This window comes from Suncus etruscus, chromosome 6 (assembly GCF_024139225.1).
Source record: "Suncus etruscus isolate mSunEtr1 chromosome 6, mSunEtr1.pri.cur, whole genome shotgun sequence".
Classification (NCBI taxonomy): Eukaryota; Metazoa; Chordata; class Mammalia; order Eulipotyphla; family Soricidae; genus Suncus; species Suncus etruscus.
In genome coordinates this window covers 126,344,249-126,367,972 of record NC_064853.1, presented here as the reverse complement: position 1 = coordinate 126,367,972, position 23,724 = coordinate 126,344,249, and the positions used below count along the sequence as shown (strand labels likewise).

General features: G+C 35.2%; 1 protein-coding gene across 1 annotated transcript in view; it reads right to left on the bottom strand.

The window, feature by feature from the left end:
* Positions 1–13,586: 13,586 nt before the first annotated feature.
* Positions 13,587–23,724, bottom strand: part of LOC126011892 (tyrosine-protein phosphatase non-receptor type substrate 1-like) — an 849,125-nt gene continuing 838,987 nt past the window's right edge. The window contains exon 3 of the mRNA XM_049775652.1: positions 13,587–13,631. Coding sequence (XP_049631609.1) covers positions 13,587–13,631 — 45 coding nt within the window. The remainder of the gene's footprint in view (positions 13,632–23,724) is intronic.

Sequence of the window (23,724 nt, the reverse complement as noted above, 5' to 3'; positions counted from 1 at the left end):
CTAGTTATTCTAGGTAAGAAGTGCTTCTTATCTTTGACAAAAACTCTTTACAGTTTAGGAGCAAATCTGCTGCGTTTGGATTCCTCAGAACTAAAGGAACTATTATTATTTAGGTGATAGTTACCAGAAGGGCTATGATTTAAAAAAAATTATCATTTTTTCATCAAAAGATAAGTTAGTAATGTTGAAACAATGAACTTCTGAATCCTAAGACTGTCGATACACAGAATATTGAGAGGAAACTCTTTGTAGCTTCCTTGCAAACTAAGAACCATAACTCAATTTTTACTGTTCTTGAGAAATGCAGATGTCTCCTGCATTTCTCATAACTGTCTCCTGGTTAGTGGATATCTAGTTTACTACGCAAACTTGCGAAGTGACTTTTACAAGGTGAATTCATTGTCCATCCACTCAGCCTTAGGGCTTTGGACTAAACTTCAGCAGTCTTTTACTGCAGAAACTTACAATTGTTCCATGACCACTATTTTAAGTCACAACTTTTTCTCTTCTTTCCAAATCAGTGACAGCTTTTATTAACATCAAATAGTAGTTATTGTCAACTCTTAAAATATGCCGTATGGAAGCATTATATAGTGCTGTGCTTTCAAAAATATTTCACTTAAAACAGATGTAGCTTGTGGTCATTGGGCATATTAAATGATTTGATTTAAAATTTTTAAATTATCTTGTTGATTCTTGTTGCACATATGCTGTCTTTGCTCTTCAGTATTCAGTGAGTAGTTAGTTTAGTGGCACCTCTGTTCTATTTAAATTATTTTATTTTATACGTGTAAAATGTGGGGAGTGTCTTTGCTAGATCCTTTCACACTTGTTTTGTAATTTCCACTCATTCATAACTTGATTGAATATGAGAATTTGCACTAGTTTTAATACATTAAATGTGAACCCCATTATCTAATATAAATCAATGGCTTCACTTTTTTTTATATTGCAATTTTTTTGTTTATTTGTTTGTTTGGGTCACACCTGGCAGTGCTCAGGGCTTACTCCTGGCTCTATGCTCAGAAATTGCCCCTGGCAGACACGGGGGACCATATGGGATGCCAGGATTCAAACCACCATCCTTCTACATGCAAGGCAAATGCCCTACCTCTTTTCTACCCCTTATACTGCAATTTTTAAATTTAATATACATATACATTTATACATTAAAACATACATTATATTAATTAAATTAAAACTATATATGTTTGGGGGCATTATATGCAATGGTGCCCTGGTTCAGTGCTTATGCATCACTAATGGCAGAGTTATGGGATGTCCAGGGTAAAAATCCAGGCTGCGGGGAATACAAGTAACATGTCCACTCCATAATCTCTGGTCCACAAATTTGCATGTATATGAAAGTAAATGAATTTGGATATTGGGTCCAGCTTTACTGAAATAATTAAAATACTATAAAATTCACCCTTTTGAAAATATTCACAGATTTCTAACCAAAACCATAATACAACTTTGTACAATTTTCATCACTTATAGAAAAAACCCTTATGTTATGGGTTCCAATAGTCCTGATTCTGGATAACCAGAATTATTTATGTTTTCATAGGTCACTGAGTCTGGACATTAACTTCTTTTAGGTAGCAGAACTAAAGATTTGGGATGAGAACAAAATTCTAAAAATAATTGACATCTACCATAGCAATTAAAATTGATATCTATCATCTATACTCTTCACACTTATTGAAATAAAATGAAGCTTGATAAAAGCTGGGAATATATAGTAGAAGCATAATGATTTTCGTCATTATTAAAAATATTATTGATCATGTTTTATGTTATCACTATCTATCTACTGCCATAACTGGTATTTTACAGGTATTTTTAACAAAATATATTCTATGTTTTAATTCCTGAATGTTATTCTCCAAAAGAATTGCTCTTTCTTAATGTTCAAATTTCTGTTTCTATACATATATACCCATACCCTTAAAATACTCTTCATATGTGCTTGAGCAATGACATAATTTATTTATAAAATTGCTATTTATATTCAAGCAATTTATTTTTTCCCTTTATCATTGAATCATTAATATCAACCATCTTATCTCTCTTCATATTGAATAAAATATATTTTATATTCACATCACTGAATATGCATATTTATCAGATACATTTACAATTATAAAGATATTTTACTCAAGTATAGGCCTTTATTTAGGTAGTTATAATAATGTGGTTAAATCATATGTGGTATACATGATATATAATTAAATACTACGATTAGTACAGAAATTGACTATATTTTATAATTATAGGGTTGAAATGGATAGTATGTCATCATTTTTTTTGTGTGTGGTTTTTGTGTCACACCCGGCAGTGTGCTCAGGGTTTTTTCCTGGCTCCATGCTCAGAAATCGCTCCTGGCAGGCACGGGGGACCATATGGAACGCCAGGGTTCAAACCGATGACTTTCTGCATGAAAGGTATATGCCTTACCTCCATGCTATCTCTCCGGCCCCAGTATGTGATCATTTATATTTTCTTTAAGAGTTATAGTATTAACTAAAATTTGCTAAATATATTTTGAAACTCTACATTTGTTTTGGGCAACATGAACATAGAAGTTAGAGATCTATATGATCTCTATGATGTTTATTGGCTAAGGAAGAAGATTAAGTTTTGTTGGTATGAACCATTCTTTCTTTGGTATTTTGTTATAGTAACTAGAGAAGACTCCAAGTGACAAAGAAAACAATCGGAACAACTGAATTTGTTTTATTCCTAAATTAAAGGAAAACCACAAACGGATGTATACTATTATAATTTGAGTTTATATATTTCTTATTCCATAGTTATATAAAATTGAAAAGGAAAAGATAAATGATGTCTATTATATATATTGCATGTGTCGTTTCATATTCATTTTTGAATGAATATGTCCTTCCTTGGGTCTCATATTTCACAAATTTAGTTTAGAACATGAAATTTTACAGCACTACTTCATCATGAACAAATACATACTTATGAATTCTTGTCTCAGAAACTAATTTAATTGGTGAATTCCAACTACTATTGCTTATTTCACACTTCAGTAGGTAAAGATGCATTAATAATCGAAGTTTCAAACTGTAATTAACATTAGCTTTAGGCTCTTGACAATAAAATGATTACATTTTAATATATGGGTTGATAAACAAAGTTAATCTAACATATGAATAAACAGTAAAAATAACTTACATTTGCTCTTTCTGTGAAAATTGATACATGCATTTTCGTGTTATAAAGCATTAGGGAATAAGTGAATGTCAAAAAAGAGAATATAGATAGCCAATAAAGCTCTTAAATTTAATCAATTCAGTGCTTTAAGCCTGTGCAGATTCAATATTTTTTCTGGATTTCTGTGTTATTTAATAATGACTTTATATCTCATTTTACTTTGTTCATAATTGATTTGATTATAAAGAATCTTGAGAAAAGATTTACATGCTATTTGGCATGATATTGGCATGCAATATGTTCTTAACCATTGTATTTGATGAGTGTACACCATATTATACAAATGCATTGTGTGGTAATACAATGTTTATATAGAGAAAAATTGTATTCATGATAAAATATCAACTGTACAAGAAAAATGCCTTTTTGATTTGAACTTTTATTGAGTGATATTTTCGAAAACTGTTTATTTTCAAAATGGCAGTAATTAGAATTGTGAAAAATCCAATTAACCCTGGTTGTTAATTGTGGTACTTTAACATTGTCAAAACCTTTATATCTCTAGTTGAACAAGAACAATAAAATCTTACTAACAATGATACATATGTTCTTGAAGACTTCAGGATATATAGTGATATATAGATGTCTAATTTATATAATTTAGGTTTGTGTCATCAGGCTGGGAAAATCCATGAAACTACACCTGCCCAGTGGGGCCCGACTGTAAAAAAATGTGAGTGCTGCCTCTGTGTGTCTGTCTACTGTCCTCTTGCATGAACCTCTTGGGAGTGGGCTGAAAAGAGGCTCCAGAAAACTCGCTCTCCCAGAGGCCAATTCCAGGGCAGACTCCATAACATAAAAACCGGCTAGACTTTGCAGAAGCCTGGTCCCCTGTTTGTGACGTCAGGTTGGGAAAATCCATGAAACTACTCCTGCCCAGTGGGGCCCGACTGTGAAAAACTGTGAGTGCTGCCTGTGTGTCTCTCTACTGTCCTCTTGCATGAACTGCTTGGGAGTGGGCCAAAAAGAGGCTCCAGCAGAGAAAGTTATGTGGACATGCGCTTTTTATAAGAAAAGAACACCATCACAACAAGAAGAAAAAGTCACACTAAGAACTGTGCTGGATCACAGAAGCAAGCATTTCTCTCCAAACTGACTTCTTTGCTGCGTGCTCGGGCCTAAGATTTGATCCTGTGTGAGGCTTCATCCACGGAGGACACCCCTCCCTTAGAGGCAAGTCAGCCCATCCAAAAAGGGCGGAGCCAGAGGAGTGTGCTGCCTGCATCATATAGCCAATGAATACAACCACAACATGTAGAAAAACCCACAATACAAGTGTGACAATGGGGAAACAATGCAGGCCAGCATCAGACATAGAGAATGAAGATGACAATTCTGATGACCAGATAATGACCAACCAACTAATCAACCTCTCAGATAAGGACTTTAGACTAGCAATATGGAAGATCCTCAACGAACTCAAAGAAACCATGGATTGAGTTGAACAGACCACTAATAAGAACCAAGAAAATATGGAGACAGAAATCACAAAACTCCAAACTGAAATAACATGTCAACTAACAGGCCTGAAAAAGTCAGTAAACAAAGTGAATGACAAAATGGATAAGCTCTGGGACAGGGTATCAGAAGCTGAGAATAGACTTGGTGCTGTGGAAGATGAGATACATAACAATTCCATTCAGCAGAAGAGATTGGAAAAAAAAAAACTTAAAGCAAATGAACAGACAATGGAAAAATTAGTCAAAGAATGGGAACAGATGACAATAGAAGTCTATGATAAGATCAACAGAAACAACAAGAATCATTGGAGTCCCAGAGACCCAGGAAGAAAATTTCCAGGAAGAATCAATGGTCAAGAACATCATTAAAGAGAAACTTCCAGAGCTAAAGAATATATGTGATCAAATCCTGCATGCTCGAAGAGTACCAACCAAAAGAGACACCAGAAAAACCACCCCAAGACACATCTTAGTCACAATGACAAATCCCACAGATAGAGACAGAATTCTGAAAACAGCAAGATCAAAAGGGGAAATTATGTTCAAGCGAGCATCCTTGAGATTTAGAGCAGACCTGTCACCAGAAACACTCAATGCCAGAAAGCAGTGGTGGATATTGTAACAAGACTGAATGAAATGAATGCTTCACCTAGAATACTGTACCCAGCAAAACTCACTTTCCGGTTTGATGGAAGAATACATGGTTTCACGGACAAAAAAAAGCTCAGAAACTTTACAGACTCAAAACCAGTCTTAAGAGAAAAACCGAAAGACCTAATTTAAGACAAGAATAACCAAAAGACACACCAAATTTTGATATAAAGATGGCATTAAATCCCAGGACAATTCTTTCTCTCAACGTCAATGGACTAAATGCACCAATTAAGAGACACAGAGTGGATAAATGGATCAATCCAACCACCCATAGAAAAGCTGGAGGGGCCATACTAATATCAGATAATGCAAACTTTATACTCAGGAAGGTTGTAAGAGACAAAGATGGACATTTTATATTAATCAAGGGATATGTAGAGCAGGAAGAAATAACTCTCCTAAACATATATGCACCGAATGAAGGGCCAGCAAAATATTTAATACAACTGTTGACAAATCTGAAAAATAATATCAACAACAACACAATAATTGTGGGGGACCTTAACACGGCTTTGTCAACACTGGATAGGTCAACCAGACTGAAACCAAACAAGAATATACTAGACCTGAGGAGAGAAATGAAAAAAAGAGGCCTAGTGGATACATATAGGACACTCCTTCCCCAGAAACTTGGATACACATTCTTCTACAATGTATATGGGACATTCTCCAGGATAGACTACATGCTGGCACATAAAACATACCTCCATAATATCAAGAGAATAGAAATTTTGCAGACTAACTTCGCTGACCACAAGGCTCTGAAATTATTTGTGAATTCCAAAGGGACTCAGAAGAAAAACTTTAACACCTGGAAGTTAAACAGCCTCATACTCAATAACCAGTGGATCTGAGATGAAATCAAGGAGGAAATCAAAATGTTCCTGGAAACAAATTACAATAAAGACACAAACTATCAGAACTTATGGGACACAGCAAAAGCAGTACTGAGAGGACAATTTATAGTTTTGCAAGCACATATCAGGAAGGAAGAAGAGGCTTACCTGAGTAGCTTAATGACACAGCTAATAGAACTAGAAAGTGCTCAACAAAAGGACCCAAAAAATAGGGAGACAGAAGGAAAGAACAAAGCTGAGAGCAGAAATCAATGAAGTGGAAACCCAAAAACAATCCGAAAGATCAATGAAAGCAGAAGTTGGTTATTTGAAAAAATGAACAATATTGAAAGACCACTGGCAAACCTAACAAAGAAAGAGAGAAACTGGATAACTCGTATTAGGAGTGAAAAAGGAGAGATCACTACTGATATGACAGATTCAAAGGGTAATCAGAAACTACTTTGAGAAACTCTACATCACTAAAAATGAGAATCTGGAAGAGATGGATAAATTCTTGGACTCAAAAATTTCCACGGTTGAATGAAGAGGATGTAGCATATCTAAACACCTCATCACCATTGATGAAATTAAAACAGTAATCAAATATCTGCCCAAAAACAAAAGCCCAGGCCTAGATGGATTCACTAATGAATTCTTTCAAACTTTCCAAGAGGAACTACTACCAATCCTGGCAAGAATCTTTCATGAAATTGAACAAAAGGAAACACTTCCAAATAGCTTTTATGAAGCCAACATCACCTTTATACCTAAACAGACAGAGATGCTACGAAAAAAGAAAATTACAGACCAATATCGCTGATGAATGCAGATGCAAATATCCTCAACAAAATCCTGGCAAATAGGATTCATTGCCTCATTAAGAAGATAATCCACTATGATAAAATAGGTTTCATCCCAGGAATGCAAGGATGGTTTAACATCCATAAATCTATCAACATAATACAAAACATCAACAACAAGAAAAATAAAAACCACATGATCATATCATTAGATGCAGAGAAAGCATTTGATAAGGCCCAACACCCATTCTTGATCAAAACTCTCAGCAAGACGGGAATGGAAGGAACCTTATTCAATATAGTTAAGGCCATCTACCACAAGCCAGTGGCAAATATTACCCTCAATGGAGAAAAACTAAAAGTCTTCCCTCTAAATTCTGGCACAAGAAAAGGCTGTCCTCTCTCACCACTCCTATTCAACATAGCACTGAAAATACTTGCTATAGTGATTAGGCAAGAAAAAGATATCAAGGGAATCCAGATAGGAAAAGAAGAAGTCAAGCCCTCACTGTTTGCAGATGACATGAAACTCTACTTAGAAAACCCTAAAGACTCTACCAAAAAGCTTCTAGAAACAATAGACTCATATAGCAAGGTTGCAGGCTACAAAATTAACACACAAAAATCAATGGCCTTTCCATACACCTATAGTAATAAGGAAGAAATGGACATTAAGAAAACAACCCCATTCACAATAGTGCCACACAAACTCAAATATCTTGGAATCAACTTGACTAAAAATGTGAAGGACCTATACAAAGAAAACTATAAAACTCTGCTCCAAGAAATAAGAGAGGACATGCGGAAATGGAAACGCATACCCTGCTCATGGTATTTGCTTTGTACTAGGCTGACCAAGTTTGATTTCCAGCATCCAGTATCTTCCCCTGCGCCTACTATGAGTAATTTCTGACGTTAGAGCCAGGAATAACCCCTGTGGGGCACTGGCTATGTCCCCAATCGTTACAAAATAAGAACATGTGATATGAGATTATCATGTTAGGTGTGCATTCACTCATTCGTTCATTCCTTCGTTCATTCGTTCATTCATTCACTTATTCATTCATCTTCCTACTCACTTATTTCAGTTCAGAGATCTCTTTGGCCAGATCTACCTCAGGCAGCTCAGAACAATGATAGATAAGATCAGTCCTGACCTGACTGACATCTGCCATTTATTCTCTGGGTACACTCCTTGTACCTCAGTCACCCTAAACTACTATTGAGTTAAGAGACATTGAGTAAATGTGTGAGCATCTTGATGATATTAGAGGAGCCAAAATAGTCCAGCTCACTTCATGAAGCTTACTACAAATAGTGGTGAGTGCAGTTATAGAAATAACTACACTCAGAACTACCATAACCATGTAAATGAATGAGGGAACTGGAAAGTCTGTCTAGAGTACAGGTGAGGGTGGGGTGGGATGGGGGAAATTTGGGACATTGGTGGTAGGAATGTTGCACTGGTGAAGGGGGGTGTTCTTTACATGACTGAAACCTAATCACAATCATATTTGTAATCAAGATGTTTAAATTAAAAAAATGTTAAAAAAATTTGTTGCTCCCTAACTAACTTTAAATTTGAGCTTCATCTGTTTTATCTGTGGGCTCAACAGTATTGGAGGGGTTGAGCAAAAGACTGATAAAATAAAAATAATTTTTAATAGATGTACAGAAATTCTTAAAGAATGAGAGAAATAGGGAACATTGGTGGTGGGAAAATTACACTGGTAATGTGTGGTGTATATTCGATGATTGAAATTCTACTACAAACATTTCCTTTAACAATGGTGAAAGTGAAGAAATTATTATTATTAAAAATAAAAAAAAAAAAACAAAAAATAGGGGGAGCCAAAATATGTTGCAAACAACCATCCAGTCTGTATTGGAAGACCAGGAAGACCTGAGTTCTAGTGCAATGTGCTATTTTTTTCTCATCATAGCATAATTGAGTGATTTTGAAAACAAAAATGGTATTCAAGAAGGTTACTAATTTGAATTAAGAGTTATGAAATCCTAAATCTACTGGTCTTTTGATATATCTACAGGAACACATTATTATTATTACTAAAGAGTATAAAGGCTTTAATTTTAGTAATACTCAGAGACAATAGAGGCGAGGGCTGGAAAAACTGGCTCACAATATGAAGCTCACCACAAAGAATGGTGACTGCAGTTAGAGAAATAACTACACTAACAACTACTATGACAATATTAATGAGTGTGAGAAATAGAATGCCTGTCTTGAATACAGGCAGGGGATGAGGGAGTTGAGAGATGGAGGGCATTAGTGGTGGGAATGTTGAACTGGGGAAGAGGGGGTACTCTTTTTATGACTGAAACCCAACTAATATCATGTTTTTAATTATGGTGCTTAAAGATATTATAAAAATAGAAAATGAAAACCCCAACATTGAATCTGATGTCAGATGGCTTACTACAGTATTTTTAATGTCTTAGATCATTTATTAAAAAGTCATCTATGTTTTAATATTTATGGTCATTTCCCTCAGATGTCTAGAATTCCATAATGATTGTACTTAAATGAGTAAATAATTTGCCACATAACGTTCAGAGAGACTTGACTCTCTGATTTTAGAAAAATATTTAATCCCAATATAAAATTAGAATGATAAATAATATTTACATATAGCCCAAGTCCCTCAATAAATTTTGGAAAAGTTAAAGTCATCTACTGATTTTAAGGAAATGGGTTAAATTTATTTTCTTATAATGTCTTAATTGGATGATATCATGGACTTTAAATTGCTAAATATATTACATGTGACATATATAATATGACCCATGTAGATGTATATAAATATATTTATATATTTATTTATTTCCTATCTCTTCTGAATGTATTACTATATAATCACATTTTTAGTTGTTTTATGACACTGACTCCACTGTGCTCAGGCCTTATTTAGAGCTTTTTGTACTCAAGGATCATTCTTAGTGGTGCTTGGGGAATCATATGAAGTCCTTGGGATGAAATCCAGGTTGGTAGTGTGGAAAGCAAGTGCTTTACCCATGTTATATCTGCCTGACCTATCAATTCTTTTTTTTTATGTGGATATTGAGATCAATATACCACATTTAGCTACTTGTTCATATTGAGAACTTGAATGTTATTATCCAGGCAGGTGTTGTACTTAAAGGTGTTAAGCCTCGGAGCCAGAGTAATAATACAGTGGGTAGCACTTTTTCCTTAAATATGACCAAATATGGGTTGATCCCTAACATTCCATATTGTCCCTGAAGCACTGCCAAAAATAATTCCTGAGTGCTGAGCCAGTAATAACTGGGCATGATCATTACCAGGTGAACCTCCAAACAAATATTGGTTAAGTTTACTTAAAAATACCTACTTATAAAGTATTTAGGGTCAGTAAATATTTCAGTTTTGTAAACTGTTGGATCAGAGATAAATAATGGGTAAGTTCTTTGCCTTGCATGTGGCTAAAGCAGGTTAAATTTGTAGCATCATAGAAGCACCACTAGGTGTGATCTCTGAGCATAGATAATGATCAAATAATATATGGCCCGAAGAGATAGCACAGCGGCGTTTGCCTTGCAAGCAGCTGATCCAGGACCAAAGGTGGTTAGTTTGAATCCCGGTGTCCCATATGGTCCCCTGTGCCTGCCAGGAGTTATTTCTGAGCAGACAGCCAGAAATAACCCCTGAGCACCGCCGGGTGTGGCCCAAAAACCAATATATATACACACACATATATATGAAAGAATTATTTTATTTAACATTCTGTTAATTTTAAATAACAAGTGTTTTCCTAACTCTCACTATGATATTACTATAGTCCAGAATTAAATGGAATTGTATATTGTCTCATTCTTTTATAATTTATCTGAAATAGTGCTATCAGGATTTCATAATATTAATGTTTTATTATGACATAATTTCAGATTTACTATGTTTAGTGTCTGTTTTATTTCTATTTTGTTTTATGTGGGACCACACCCAACTGTGCTCTGATTTACTCCTGACTCTGTGTTCTGGATAAAGGTGGACTTGGGGGACTATATTTGATTGCTAGGTTTTGAGCTAAGATCAGCCATGTGTAAGGCAATCTTTTTACCCACTATACTACCAATTCAGTTCCAATTTTGCTATTCAAGCTTAAGATAGTTTGACCATATGGCAAGACAAATACATTAATTAAATAAGAAGTTATAATAAAGATGTCCAAATTTTTTTATCCCCAGGAAACTTAACATTCTATTCCTTTTCTACTGTTTGTCTTCAATAATCCCAAATGTCATGAATAATTACATATACTTTTATTTTAAAAATGTTCTGTCAAGCTAGAAATGATGCCAGATGCTATTATAGTCATTGTTTCTTGCAGTTTAAAATTTAGCTTATTGTTAGGAGACAGATTAATAGAAAATGAGTATTTCCTTTATGGAATATACTTGTAATGTTTCAGTCATGCTTAGATATATAAATTGTGCTAAATTTATTCCATTTTTATGTGATAACTAGCAATATATAAACAAAATTCATCATGATTCTTACTCTACATAGCCAAAACATGAACTATTTGATTAAATCATGGCAGAAAATGCTGTTTCTTCAATAAAAGACTACAATGACAACTCAAATAATATGCCAAAATCATGAACAGGAACAAGAGAAAATTCGGGGTAAAAGAGCTTTACTTGCTACTGGTTGTTCGAGGTTTAATCCCCAGCTCCACATATGGTCTCATCATGAATAAAATAACAAAACAAAAAAGTCATCTCCTGAAATTTCTACCTTTCTCATTGACTACTTCAGATTACCATAATAGTTATTAAATTGTCAAGTCTTAATTCTCCAGCAATGTTACAGATATTCTTACACTCATCATTTCTAAAACTCACCAGCATGGTGCTTAATATTAAACAATTGTTTTTTAATGATACATTTTAAACTTCTCTCCCTACCTTTTTGAATAGGTAGAACACAATAAGATTCAGAATATTCATTTACAACAAGCCTCGCCCCCACCATTTTTTTTTTACCTCGAGTGCTTTTTTTTTTTAGTTTATAAGACTTTGTTAGGAAAATCAAGTTTGAGTAAGTCACATATACCAGTTCAATAACTTCATAAGTTTTCATTCCAAGAAAGTGTTATATGAATATAAGAATTTTACAAAGGGGTCAGAAGTGATAGTACACCAGGTAGAGTTTTCTCACATGTAGCTCACCTGAGTTTTATCCCCAGCATTCAAGATGCTTCCCATGAACCTGCTAAAAGTAATGGTTGTTTTATAATTTAGGGAAAATTTATCAACTGCTTATTTAAAATTTATCAACTGGACTTGATCAAACTTTAGAAGTTTTTATAAAAAAAAAACAGAAACAAAACATTTAGTGCTTTTTTTTTTTTTTTTTTGGTTTTGGTTTTTGGGCCACACCTGGTGTTCCTCAGGTTTTACTCCTGGCTGTCTGCTCAGAAATAGCTCCTGGCAGGCTTGGGGGACCATATGGGACACCGGGATTTGAACCAACCACCTTTGGTCCTGGATCGGCTGCTTGCAAGGCAAACGCCGCTGTGCTATCTCTCCAGGCCCACATTTAGTGCTTTTAATAATGCATGCAATCTACAATTTTTCTGTTGAGAAAATACAATAAATATATCATGAGGATATGTTGTATATTAGAACTACACAGAAATGATTAATATTTTGCATTATCAAACCATTGGATAGTAGTATCATTGAATACCTCATATGACTTATGTACCACATCACTAAATTAAAACTACTGACTGATGGAAATATAGTTTTCAACAACTTTGGAGAGAAAAACCTTATTTTCTCTCCCTTCTTTTCAATCCCTTCCTTTTTTCTTTTCCTCTTCCTTCACTCTGTCACTTTCTTTCTATACTTATTTCTTTTTATCTCTCTACAACTATCCTGTATGAGAATAACTCTTGCTGCTTTTTCTTTGAAGTTCTAGAACAATCAAGGTCAGCCCCATGTTTATATAAGCAGTGACTTATAATAGAATTGACCAAATCTTGAATGTAGCATATTGGGATTTGGCATGATACTTATAAAAGGCAAGAGGCCTTTGTATATCATTAAATCAAAAGATAGTTGGTACAGTATTAATATTCAGATAGTTGATTCATGGCATAAATTTTTTTGCAATGATTATAGCAAACTGATTAATCCAGTCTCCAACTCCTGCCCTCCCCATCATGATATTACAATATGAATGGAAAGGACACACATTCACATTATGATCTTTATACTGACATCATCAGAGCTAATTCTAATGTCACACTATAGATGATGAGGAGTTGAAATTCAATTTGAATGCATAATATCACATTTAATTTACACTACTACCTGTCAATAAGAAATAGACTGGGACATATATTCTGAGATAGCCATAGGAAATATTCAAAATAATGGGAAATTTCATTTGTTCTAACAATATTAATGAAACAAAACAATACATATAGTCAAATGATGAACCTGATAGTACTGAAATCCATGCCCTCTTTGAATAATCGTATAAAATGTTTAAATTATAATTTACTCTTATGTATATCTGAAAAATCATAAAAATAATTCTCAGATTACTTTATTAAGAAAAGACAGTTTCCAGGAAACCTGGCACTCAGCTTAAGAATGTACCTTCTGTTGAGTCAATTTATTGACATTTATAAATGTTTCTAATTTTCCTTTGTTCTGTTTTCTATCACAGTTTGTATAGCAAAGGAAACTACAGTTTTTTTTCCCTTAAAACTTTAAATTTTAAACTTACTAATGTAAGTATGGTTGTCTACTTGTAAGGATACACAAACAAGTAAACAGGGTTCTTCCTGGCATCTTAAGGAATGCTAATCACTGAGACATACGTGCGGTTCAAAGAAATCAATATTTGCAAGCAGTAGGCTGAGTGGTTGAGTAGTATATCCTTTTGCTAACTGAGGCATTACCACATTTTTAATCTTCAATGAGCCACTGAGCCTTTTGAACATCGTTGGTTAATTAAAGTAAATGAGAAATAATAGCAGCTACAAGAGGCAGTGGTGAAAAATTTCTATGTGACCAAATACCTAATTCTAAAGAAGCACTAAAAAAAAAAAAGAAGAGAGAGCACTAATTTCACTTTTTTTTTTTTTTTTTTTTTTTGGTTTTTGGGCCACATCCGGCGGTGCTCAGGGGTTACTCCTGGCTGTCTGCTCAGAAATCGCTCCTGGCAGGCACGGGGGACCATATGGGACACCGGGATTCGAACCAACCACCTTTGGTCCTGGATCGGCTGCTTGCAAGGCAAACACCGCTGTGCTATCTCTCCAGGCCCACTAATTTCACTTTTATAGCACAAGTATCTTCAGTGTATTTTCATAAAAAAAATGGATTTAGGATTTTTGGATTCAATTTAGAAAGAAAATGAATAAAGAAAAGAGAACTTTGAAATGCCTTCCATTTTTGTCCCCATTCTTCTGGAATATCTAACTTTATCTCCCAGAGTGGGTGAATATAACACATGTGGACTAAGATGTTCTCAGTATCCTAAATCATCTTATATTTGCATCACTTTCAGTTGTTATTGGCAGATAATTCATTAAAAAACATTCCTTTTACTGATTTTATTTACATCTTACTCACTTACAAGGATTTGAAGTGATGATTTCTTTCTTTTTTTTAACTGAGCAAAAGATTTTTTTGAATACTAATTTCAGTCATTTTTTTTTAAATCTTGCTTCTTCACAGGGAGTACTTCTTTAATTCACTTTGAGTAATATAGAAATATTACCTGTATATGAAATTAATGAAAAATTTATTGTTAGTTTAAAATATGTATGTTCTTTTAACTAAACTTATATTTAGAAAATAAAATCTCCATTTTGGGACATTTATCGAATTTATCTGTTGAAAGTTAGAGAATTTCTAACTATGCATACTTTCAAAAACCATTTACTTGTCAACTTATGTACATTTTAATTTACTGAAATTACTGAAATACCAATACAAGTTTTCATTTTTTGAGGTAATGAGTTTTGGATCTCACCTGTGGTGGTCTAGGACTACTCCTTGTTCTAGCCTTGAAGGTCATTTCCAGAGCTTTTGGTTGACAATGTGGTGCAACAAATTGAATCGGATTTGGCCACATACTAGGTAAGAGACCATGCTGTTAACTAAATGATTATGTCAATAGTCTGAGACCAGATACTAACCTCAAAAACTCAGTAGAGAGCTGTAACCTATAGCTTACATCTTTAAATTTTTCTACCCATGTTTCATTTCACAACCTTCAATTGAAAGACAACCTGAAAATAAGATACCCTGTGTTTTAAGGAATCAAAGAAGAAAAATAATCCTTGACATCAAATTCTAGTGAGAACTCTTATGCAGATAAAATGAAACTGACTTAAAAATTAATTTTACTTACAGTTTTATTATCACTAAGATATCATAGTACTTGGGTATTCTTGAGCCAACGCTGTTATAATTTCTTAAACTTCAACCCATAGTTAAAACATACTCAATTAAATACAATAATATTTACCTTATGATGCCCATCAGCTCTCAATAATAGTTACTCAGGAAGACAATTTCCCTCAAAAAATAAAAGGTATTTTGAAATCATTTTCTGCAAAGCTAACCTCAGTTTGACAATAAGTTTTATTACCTTTCTACACTGTTTCATAGTAAAGCCAAAAGGATTTTCCTTTATTACAAACAATTTGCATAATGTCAGCAGGGTAAAAAGATAATTCTAAAGAAAAAGAAATTAATTAGTGACTCAGTGTCCCTATTTGAGTTAAAGAGTAAAGTAATTAAGCTTCCCTGCCTCATACCAGAGACCGTTGTAAGATCTATTTGAAATTACTAGTAGGTAAGTAAAAGAACCTTCTGTATATCTGTATAGGCATCTCTATCCTTTTCTCAAAATCTTTTTTTTTTAAATATTTTTTTACTGATATCAGCTATTCTCTATGATGTGTGTTGGGGGGACGGAAGTCAGAACTCCAGCAGTTCATTGGCAAATCCAAAACCCCATGAGAAATAAAAATTAAATAGAAAGGGGAGAGCAAATCTTTTAATAGTTAAATTTTGAGTTTTATAATGATTCATAGAAAAGATCACATGCTGAATCTTTCCATATTTATATCTGCCAAGAGAAGAGTTCTGTTTATAATATCTCATCATGGAAACTCAGGGTAAATCCAGCTTCAAACAGAGGATAAGATTTGCTTCACTACAGGGATTCAGAAGCTGCTACTTCCACATTTACACAAAATAAACTACAGGCAAGTCAGAATTGCAATCCAAGCAGTGACCTCTATCTGAGCCCCTGTAAACCTGATAATTCACCTCTGCCCTAAGCAGAGTCTAGACTGAGAGATACCTAATACAGACTGCATGCATATCTTCTGAGCAAATGTAATGTTAGCTTACACTCTTTTCTCAGGCAACAGAAATGTTCAGCAGTAATATAAACAAATGCATCTTGGTGTTCCTAAAATCTCTGTTTGCTGAGTGGAACTCCCCACTCACATGCCAATTGGTAAATATTGGTGCTCAAATTATGATTTGCTGGCTATAAGTTTATGCAGACTTTTATATGTCTTCTGAGAGCAGTAGAGTAGTATGATGTTTAACCTACCAAATTGAAAATATATTAATCATTTCAAAATATTGTATTTTCCAATACCTAGACACTATTTTAATTGTCTAATATTATTACTAAAAGTTTCCTGTTTTAGCCACTGAAATTCCAAATTGTTTCATCTGTTTCTTGCCTTTTTTAATGAAAAACAAACACTATGAATCTAAATTTAACCATTCTAGTAACAGGCATCTCTATCCTGTTCCCAAAATCATTTTATTTTTTAAAAATAAAATTTTTTTATTTTAAAATTGTAAATTAAAAATAATTTAAAGTTAAATATTTTAGATATTTAAAAATATTTTTAAAAATACTTAAAAATGCAAAACACATTTGGATAAGTAAATCATATAATCATAACCATGGTAATACTTTTCATATCTGTATCTCAAATATGCATACTTCTTATTTAGCAATACATTTCGTGCCATAGGAAGATGTATTCATCTTTATATCAAGACTTCTCTTTTTGAAATAAAGAATTTCTCATTTACCAACAAGTCTAATTAACCAGGTTCTTTGTGCTTCTTTTGTTTATAAGTTTAGACTTGTTTTTATTTTCAAAAAGGTTAGGCAGCAAGTCATTTTAATTTGTTACCTATAAGCTGAAGTAATGTCACTCCAATAATATTACTTAAGGATTCCCTTAATTCATGCACAGCATGAATGGAACTAGAAGATATTATGTTAAATGAGGGGTTCTTGAAAATACTGGTCACCAGAGTTTTGTATTTCAGTGCTTTATCATATTAGACTCCAAATACAGTACTCAACATGCTAATGCCTTGACTAAATACTCTAATTTATCCATCTTCCATTTGATTAGTCCTATTACTGCCATGATGCTTGCTATTATGATCTAATACTTATGTACACAGAGACCATTAAAATAGGCAACTGCACACCATAGACTTTTGTTACAGAACCTCCTTGTTCATTTAATATTTCTGCAATTTGGTTTTTTGTTTTCAATGCAAGCTAATTTACCATTGTGTCATAATGTCCACATTGTCAGTTGGCTTCTAATGAATGGAATCTGGATGCTCAAGACATGGTAGACAATACTCCATGGAATAGACTCCCCTTACAGTGCTCACTCCCAATTACTTAGTACTCTAGACTAAAATTATGATTATTTTAAGAATGCTCCATGCACAATATGACCCTAGCATAATTTATCCTCACCATCGATGAATTGCTTAGAAACCAGAAAACCTTTCCCCCACCCCATGTGCCAGCCTCATATTTTAAAGCACTTTAACCCATTCCTTAAGTGTGAGTTCTTCAACTGCAACCTACGGATATATCCTCTGTGTGTGTGTGTGTGTGTGTGTTGGACTCCTATGTCTGATTAATCTGTTTTGTATAGAGCCCATCATATATGACCCCACCCCAGACCCCACCTACCACCTTACCAATCCTTTTCTATTTCCTCACTCTCTCAAACCTGTTCTATTATCTCTCCCTTTTTAACCCTCTTTACCTTGAGTTCTATAACTCCTCAGGATCCAGAACCTTCCTCCCTGCCCCAGCATGCTTTCAGCCATCTCCCAAAGTGAAAGGATGGCCCCCCAGCATCCCTTGTCTGGTCTGGGAAAAAACTACATATATTGCTACTGCTGACTTATTTAATGTGGTCCCTTTTCTTCCACCTCCCTTCATTGTGGACTGTTGATTGCAACTAGATTCTGTTCTGGAGAGAACCCTAGCTCCAGGACACTACCTGATACCTGTTGTCTGCAAAACAATATCACAAACTCCACAAGACTATGGCGTGGGACGAAACTGTTCCCTGGATCTTACCGACACCCAAGACCATCTCAAAAGTCTTTAAGGGGATATCTATATTTTCTTTATATATTTCTGTAGACACATTTCCTTAAAAGCTATAATCCTTAGTGTTTATTTCCACAAGTAGAGGTTGCTTCCCCATCCATTTATTGGATCTTTTTATGAAATGCTAGCAGATTAATCTTGCTTGGAATCTGAGTTCAGGTTAGAACCAGGGTATAGGGATTGTTTAGCTTGTTATTTTTACTACCATATGCATCAGTAGCATCATGTGGCATTGTTCCTTTTTTCCATAGGCACACTAAAATTGGAACATCTTAAGTCAAGAAAGAGTTTATTTTTTAATCTAAGAGGGATAGGAACCCATAAATTTTGTAGTGCATGGGGTGCCTTTCACCCTGAGCATGTATCATGGAAGACTCAGTTGATCAGACATCGACTGCCCAACCCCAAATCTTGGATCCAATCCTTGGAACCAACATGGTTTTCTGCACCAGCACCAGGAATCAAACTCCCCCCAGAGGAGGTCTTAATGACTCCCTCAAACCAACTTGCTCCAGGTTAAGTTCCTGATGAAGAGGAAACAGCAACCACTTGCCCTATAAGGGCAGGTTTCCATGCCTCACCTCCTATTAGTGAAATGAAATCAGAAGACATTTGGTGACACTGGGCTTCAATATAGGATCTGTGCAAAGATCAAGATCTCTAATTACAGAAGTCTGATTCTGACTATTGTGATTGAGTAGAAATTTTCCTTGGACCATGAAGAAAGACCTTGGGGTTGGATAACTAATATACCTGGAGCCTGTAGTTGGTCTTACAACAATATAATTAATGGGTGAAAACAACCTGTTTTTTTAGGCCTGGGATATTTCCTTTCTAATTTCCCCAACATTTATTATGTCTATGTCTACAACAACAACAAAAACCTGACACAAATACCTTTTCAATTTTATTTATATAGTCTTCCTTTGTATTTATTTAAACAACTTAATTATAAATATGATTGTACTTGGGTTTCAGTCATGTACAGAGAACCCCCCCCCTTCACCAGTGCAACATTTCCACCACCAATGTCCCAAATTTATTTACATGTTCTTGATAGGGGTTCCATGTTTTCTCATGAGACATAAAATATTTTGCATTACCTTTTATTTCTATGTCTTTCTACAAATTGAGAAAAGAAAAATGTAGATGAGTCCCGGGAGCCAAGTGTTCTCAGGTGCACTGGGTGGGGGGAAAAAGATTAGAACTAAATACCCAAGCCAGATGAGTCCCGGGAGCCAAGTGTCCTCAGGTGCACTGGGTGGGGGGAAAAAAGATTAGAACTAAATACCCAAGCCACAATCAAAGACAATAAAATCAAGAGACCCAAAATATAACTAGCTAAACACAAAATGGACCCGTTACACTGGTAGACCAGGGGCTAACCACAGATGTATGAGATGCATGCTGGGAGCGTTGGTAGCTGGAGGTCAACAATGGTGATGGGAATGGCCCTAATTCAATGTCACTGTATGCCTAAAATACAATTATGAAGGACTTGTATTGCACAATGATCTCAATAAAAAATAAATAAAAAGAATCCCCTTAGCTGCAAACCTTTTGGTGACAATAACCTTTTTATCTTTATCTCGTGCCTTAGACTTCTTTTATGATCTTTTACCTATTGATACAGTAACTAAGCAAAGAACAGATGCTCAAAATTTTTTGAGTGGTGAATAGAAAAACTGCATCTGAACTCTATATTATGCAGTATTTTGTGTGCTGGTGGCAGAAAGATTCTGCCAATTTGGAAGTCAAGTGGAGTGAATAAATATCTGTTGATAAAGTGGACAAATCCTTCACAAATTAAAGTGGGATTGTTACTGAGGCCAGATGAGTGAACATTGGATATACAGTGTACCATAAAAGCCAACTGGAACGGGAATTCGAATGTCTTACAAGCTTGGCCACTGTCATCCAAATAGACCATCCATCCAAAGGGATCCAGTCCAGATCCAGATAGCCTTAGATTGATCATGCCTCCCAGTAATGTGAAAATTATCTCTCTGGCAAATTTCCTTCTTCTCTTCTGTTTTATCTGCTGCTTTCTTAGTCAATATTGGTTCAAAGAATATAAATATAGTCATGCAAATGTAACGATTAGGGACATTTTCTAAGGAGAGCATTTGCATAATATTTATATTGAAGAGCACTAAAATGAAATTCTATATTGTGAATAATATTCAGTTCATTTTAAAAAATTCTGCATTCCAGTTCTGTGATCTTAATTGTAGAGGTAAATTTTGAGGAAAAATTCTACCCAGATATGACCTAGTTGATGTACTCATTGAAGGAGCTTAAGTGGTTTATAGGAATTTAATGCTTGCATTTGTTTTAGAAAAGTAGCTCTTGGAATTTTAAGAAACAGTGAGGATTCTTGAAATAAGAGACTAATATATCTGTACATTCATATAAAATAAATATACAGGTCATCAAAATGCTACCTAAAGTAAGGCACTTCCTTTGTCAACTTTGGATAAATCTTTGGCACCATATATGGTTTCAAACCACCATCAGAATGACCTCTGAGCATACACTCAGGCATACCCCTTATTTTTTATGAAGAAAGGCCCCAGAATAAAGGTAAAATAAATTGTGTGGTTATGTGTTATATATAATATCCCATGTGGTCATAAGTATGCACCTAACTCTCTAAAATGAAAAAGAACAATGTGGTCTCTGGAATAAGTTAAAATTGTGGAAATTGAATACTTTATGATTATGTATGATTTATTTTTAAAAAGACTCACATGTGATTTTGCACAATACAATGAAAATTGATCAGTGAATGAGGCTGAAAGTCAAATTAGAACAAGGTGCTCACTGTTTCAATTAGGGGTCTCACAGAAAGTTTGAAGTGAGGTGTTCATGTGATAGACCACAGGTTTTGGACCTGCAAGGAACAGAATTTTCCTCTCTTCAGCTTCAACCTTAGTAGTGACCTTGATGAGGGCACTGGGATAAACAGAGGCCACATACTAACCAGAGGAAATAGAAACAGCATTGTGATAACACTTAGTCTTTTGCTTAGAATTAATTATTTAAATTTCTCTGTGGATAAGAAAAAGCTGTATAAATATAACTATGTGTGAATTTTTTTTTTTATTCTCTTGCTTGGTCTGCAAACTGAAGGGCATTTCCTAGGAATTTCCAGTTAATATAAATGACACCACATTTTTAAACCTGGTAGTCCTGGGATTACTGGGGTCATAGTGCTGTTCAAGAGCCTCTCAGTCACAACTAGTGGTGCTCTGTGGAACAGATATGGTGCAGGTCAGTAAACTGGGGTTTCCCATTTCCTGTAAGAGAATCACTTTAACCTCTGTACTATCTCTCAAGCACCCTCAGAGGGTCTTTTGAAGTCAAATAGAAAAACCTTTGCAAAATGTTGAGGCCAAGGCATTCAGCATTTATTTTACTCTGAGGAACATTTTAAAAGTAAATGTTTACCATATTTAATAATATTCAAATGAAACAGATAAAAGAAAATAGAAAAAAGAGAACCCTTTCATGGTAGGAAGCTTGCCACAAAGAGCAGAGGAGTGCATTTAGGGCAGAGAAAGGACCATTATGTTGCAGAACTCTCTGGACAAGAACTGAGTTTTTAAAGGGAGGTAAAGTAACGTGCAATATACTCCTTCAGTTGTAATATTAACAATCTCAGTGTCTAAAAGAAAAAAAAGGAGATATATATAGGCACACAGAGAAAGAAGAAAAGTGTCTGCTATAGACAGAGGGAAGGTAGGTAGGAGGACAGAAGAAAGCTGGAATATGTCAAAATGTTATATTATCAGAAAATGTAACACATTTTGAATACTTACTCTTTTTGAGGGCAATGATTTTAGTTTTAGATATTATCATAATACTATATATAAGGCAGGCTTAAAGTGAAAACAGTAGGAAAAGAATGTTGAAAAGGTGGTTTTGTAGAAATATTTTTTGGATGATTTCACAAGTGATCTATGGAACTTTTCTATTACTGAATTTCTTTGTTTTAGAATGTACATACTACTAGTATCATCAAGTTCATACAGTTATTTTGAAGGCGCTATTTCTAACTATAAAGTCAGTTCATGCAACAGTTGTCTTATCAAGCTCCATAAATATTAGTGACTATTAAATGTTATTAAAGGTTGTCATTAGTACTGTCTAAATAATTATTCTGGTATGAGTGGCAGATAAAATTTTAAATACATATATGTAACAAGTTTAGAAAGTAATGCTCTAAAATAATTAAATGTCTCTACAGCCTTGACAATGGAGTAATTTTGCAGTACACCACCATATTTACAGAAATCAAGATGGCTCCTCTAATAATCTAAAAAGTAGGAAACAAATAGGTATCCTCTCAAATAAGAAGTTTAGAGTAGAATTATGGAAAATGTTCAGGGAGCTCAAAAAAAAGCATTGATAGACTTGACTGGAGCAAAATTAAGCATCAAGATTTGTCAACTGGCATTAGAAATTTTCACACTGAACTAAAAGATCAGAAAAACTGAGCTTATGCAAGTGTTGCCAGGCAGAGGGGTTTGAGGAGGACCCATGCCAGAGCTTTTCTCCCTAGCCTGGGGTGTGCTGGGAGGTTTGGCAGGGCCCATAGCCTACCCCCTCTTTTTCCCCTGGACTCCAGGCCCTACCTGAGTGCCGGTTCAGGTGGCCAGAAGTAGGCTCAGGTGGACTCTTTTTTTTTTTTTTTGGTGTTTGGGCCACACCCTGCAGTGCTCAGGGGTCACTCCTGGCTGTCTGCTCAGAAATAGCTCCTGTCAGGCACAGGGGACCATATGGGACACGGGGATTCAAACCAACCATCAGGTGGACTCTTAGTGGTCCTCAGGCGACCCCCCCTCCCTCCGTACTCCATGGGGGAGGTGCATGGGGAGGAGGGTGTTCAGACATCTGGCCTCCGGTTTCCTCTTTGATTCTGGAGGCCAGCTCTTGCCAGCTATGGGGTTTGGGGAGGCCCCATATGGAGCTCTTCTCCCTAACCTGGGGAGTGATGGGAGGCTTGGCAGGCCCCCAGCCATCCTAGTCTTTTTCCCCTGACTCCAGCATTCCCTGGGTGCCAGCTCAGATGGCCAGAAGTGGGTTCAGGTGGACTCTTAGTGGTCCTCAGGCTTCCCCCTTCCTCTCTACTCCAGGGGGGAGGTGCATGGGGAGGAGGGTGGGCAGATATCTGGCTTCCAGTTTCCTCCTTGATCCTGGAGACCTTCTCTTGCCAGGTATGAGGTTTGGGGAGGCCCCATATGGAGCCCTTCTCC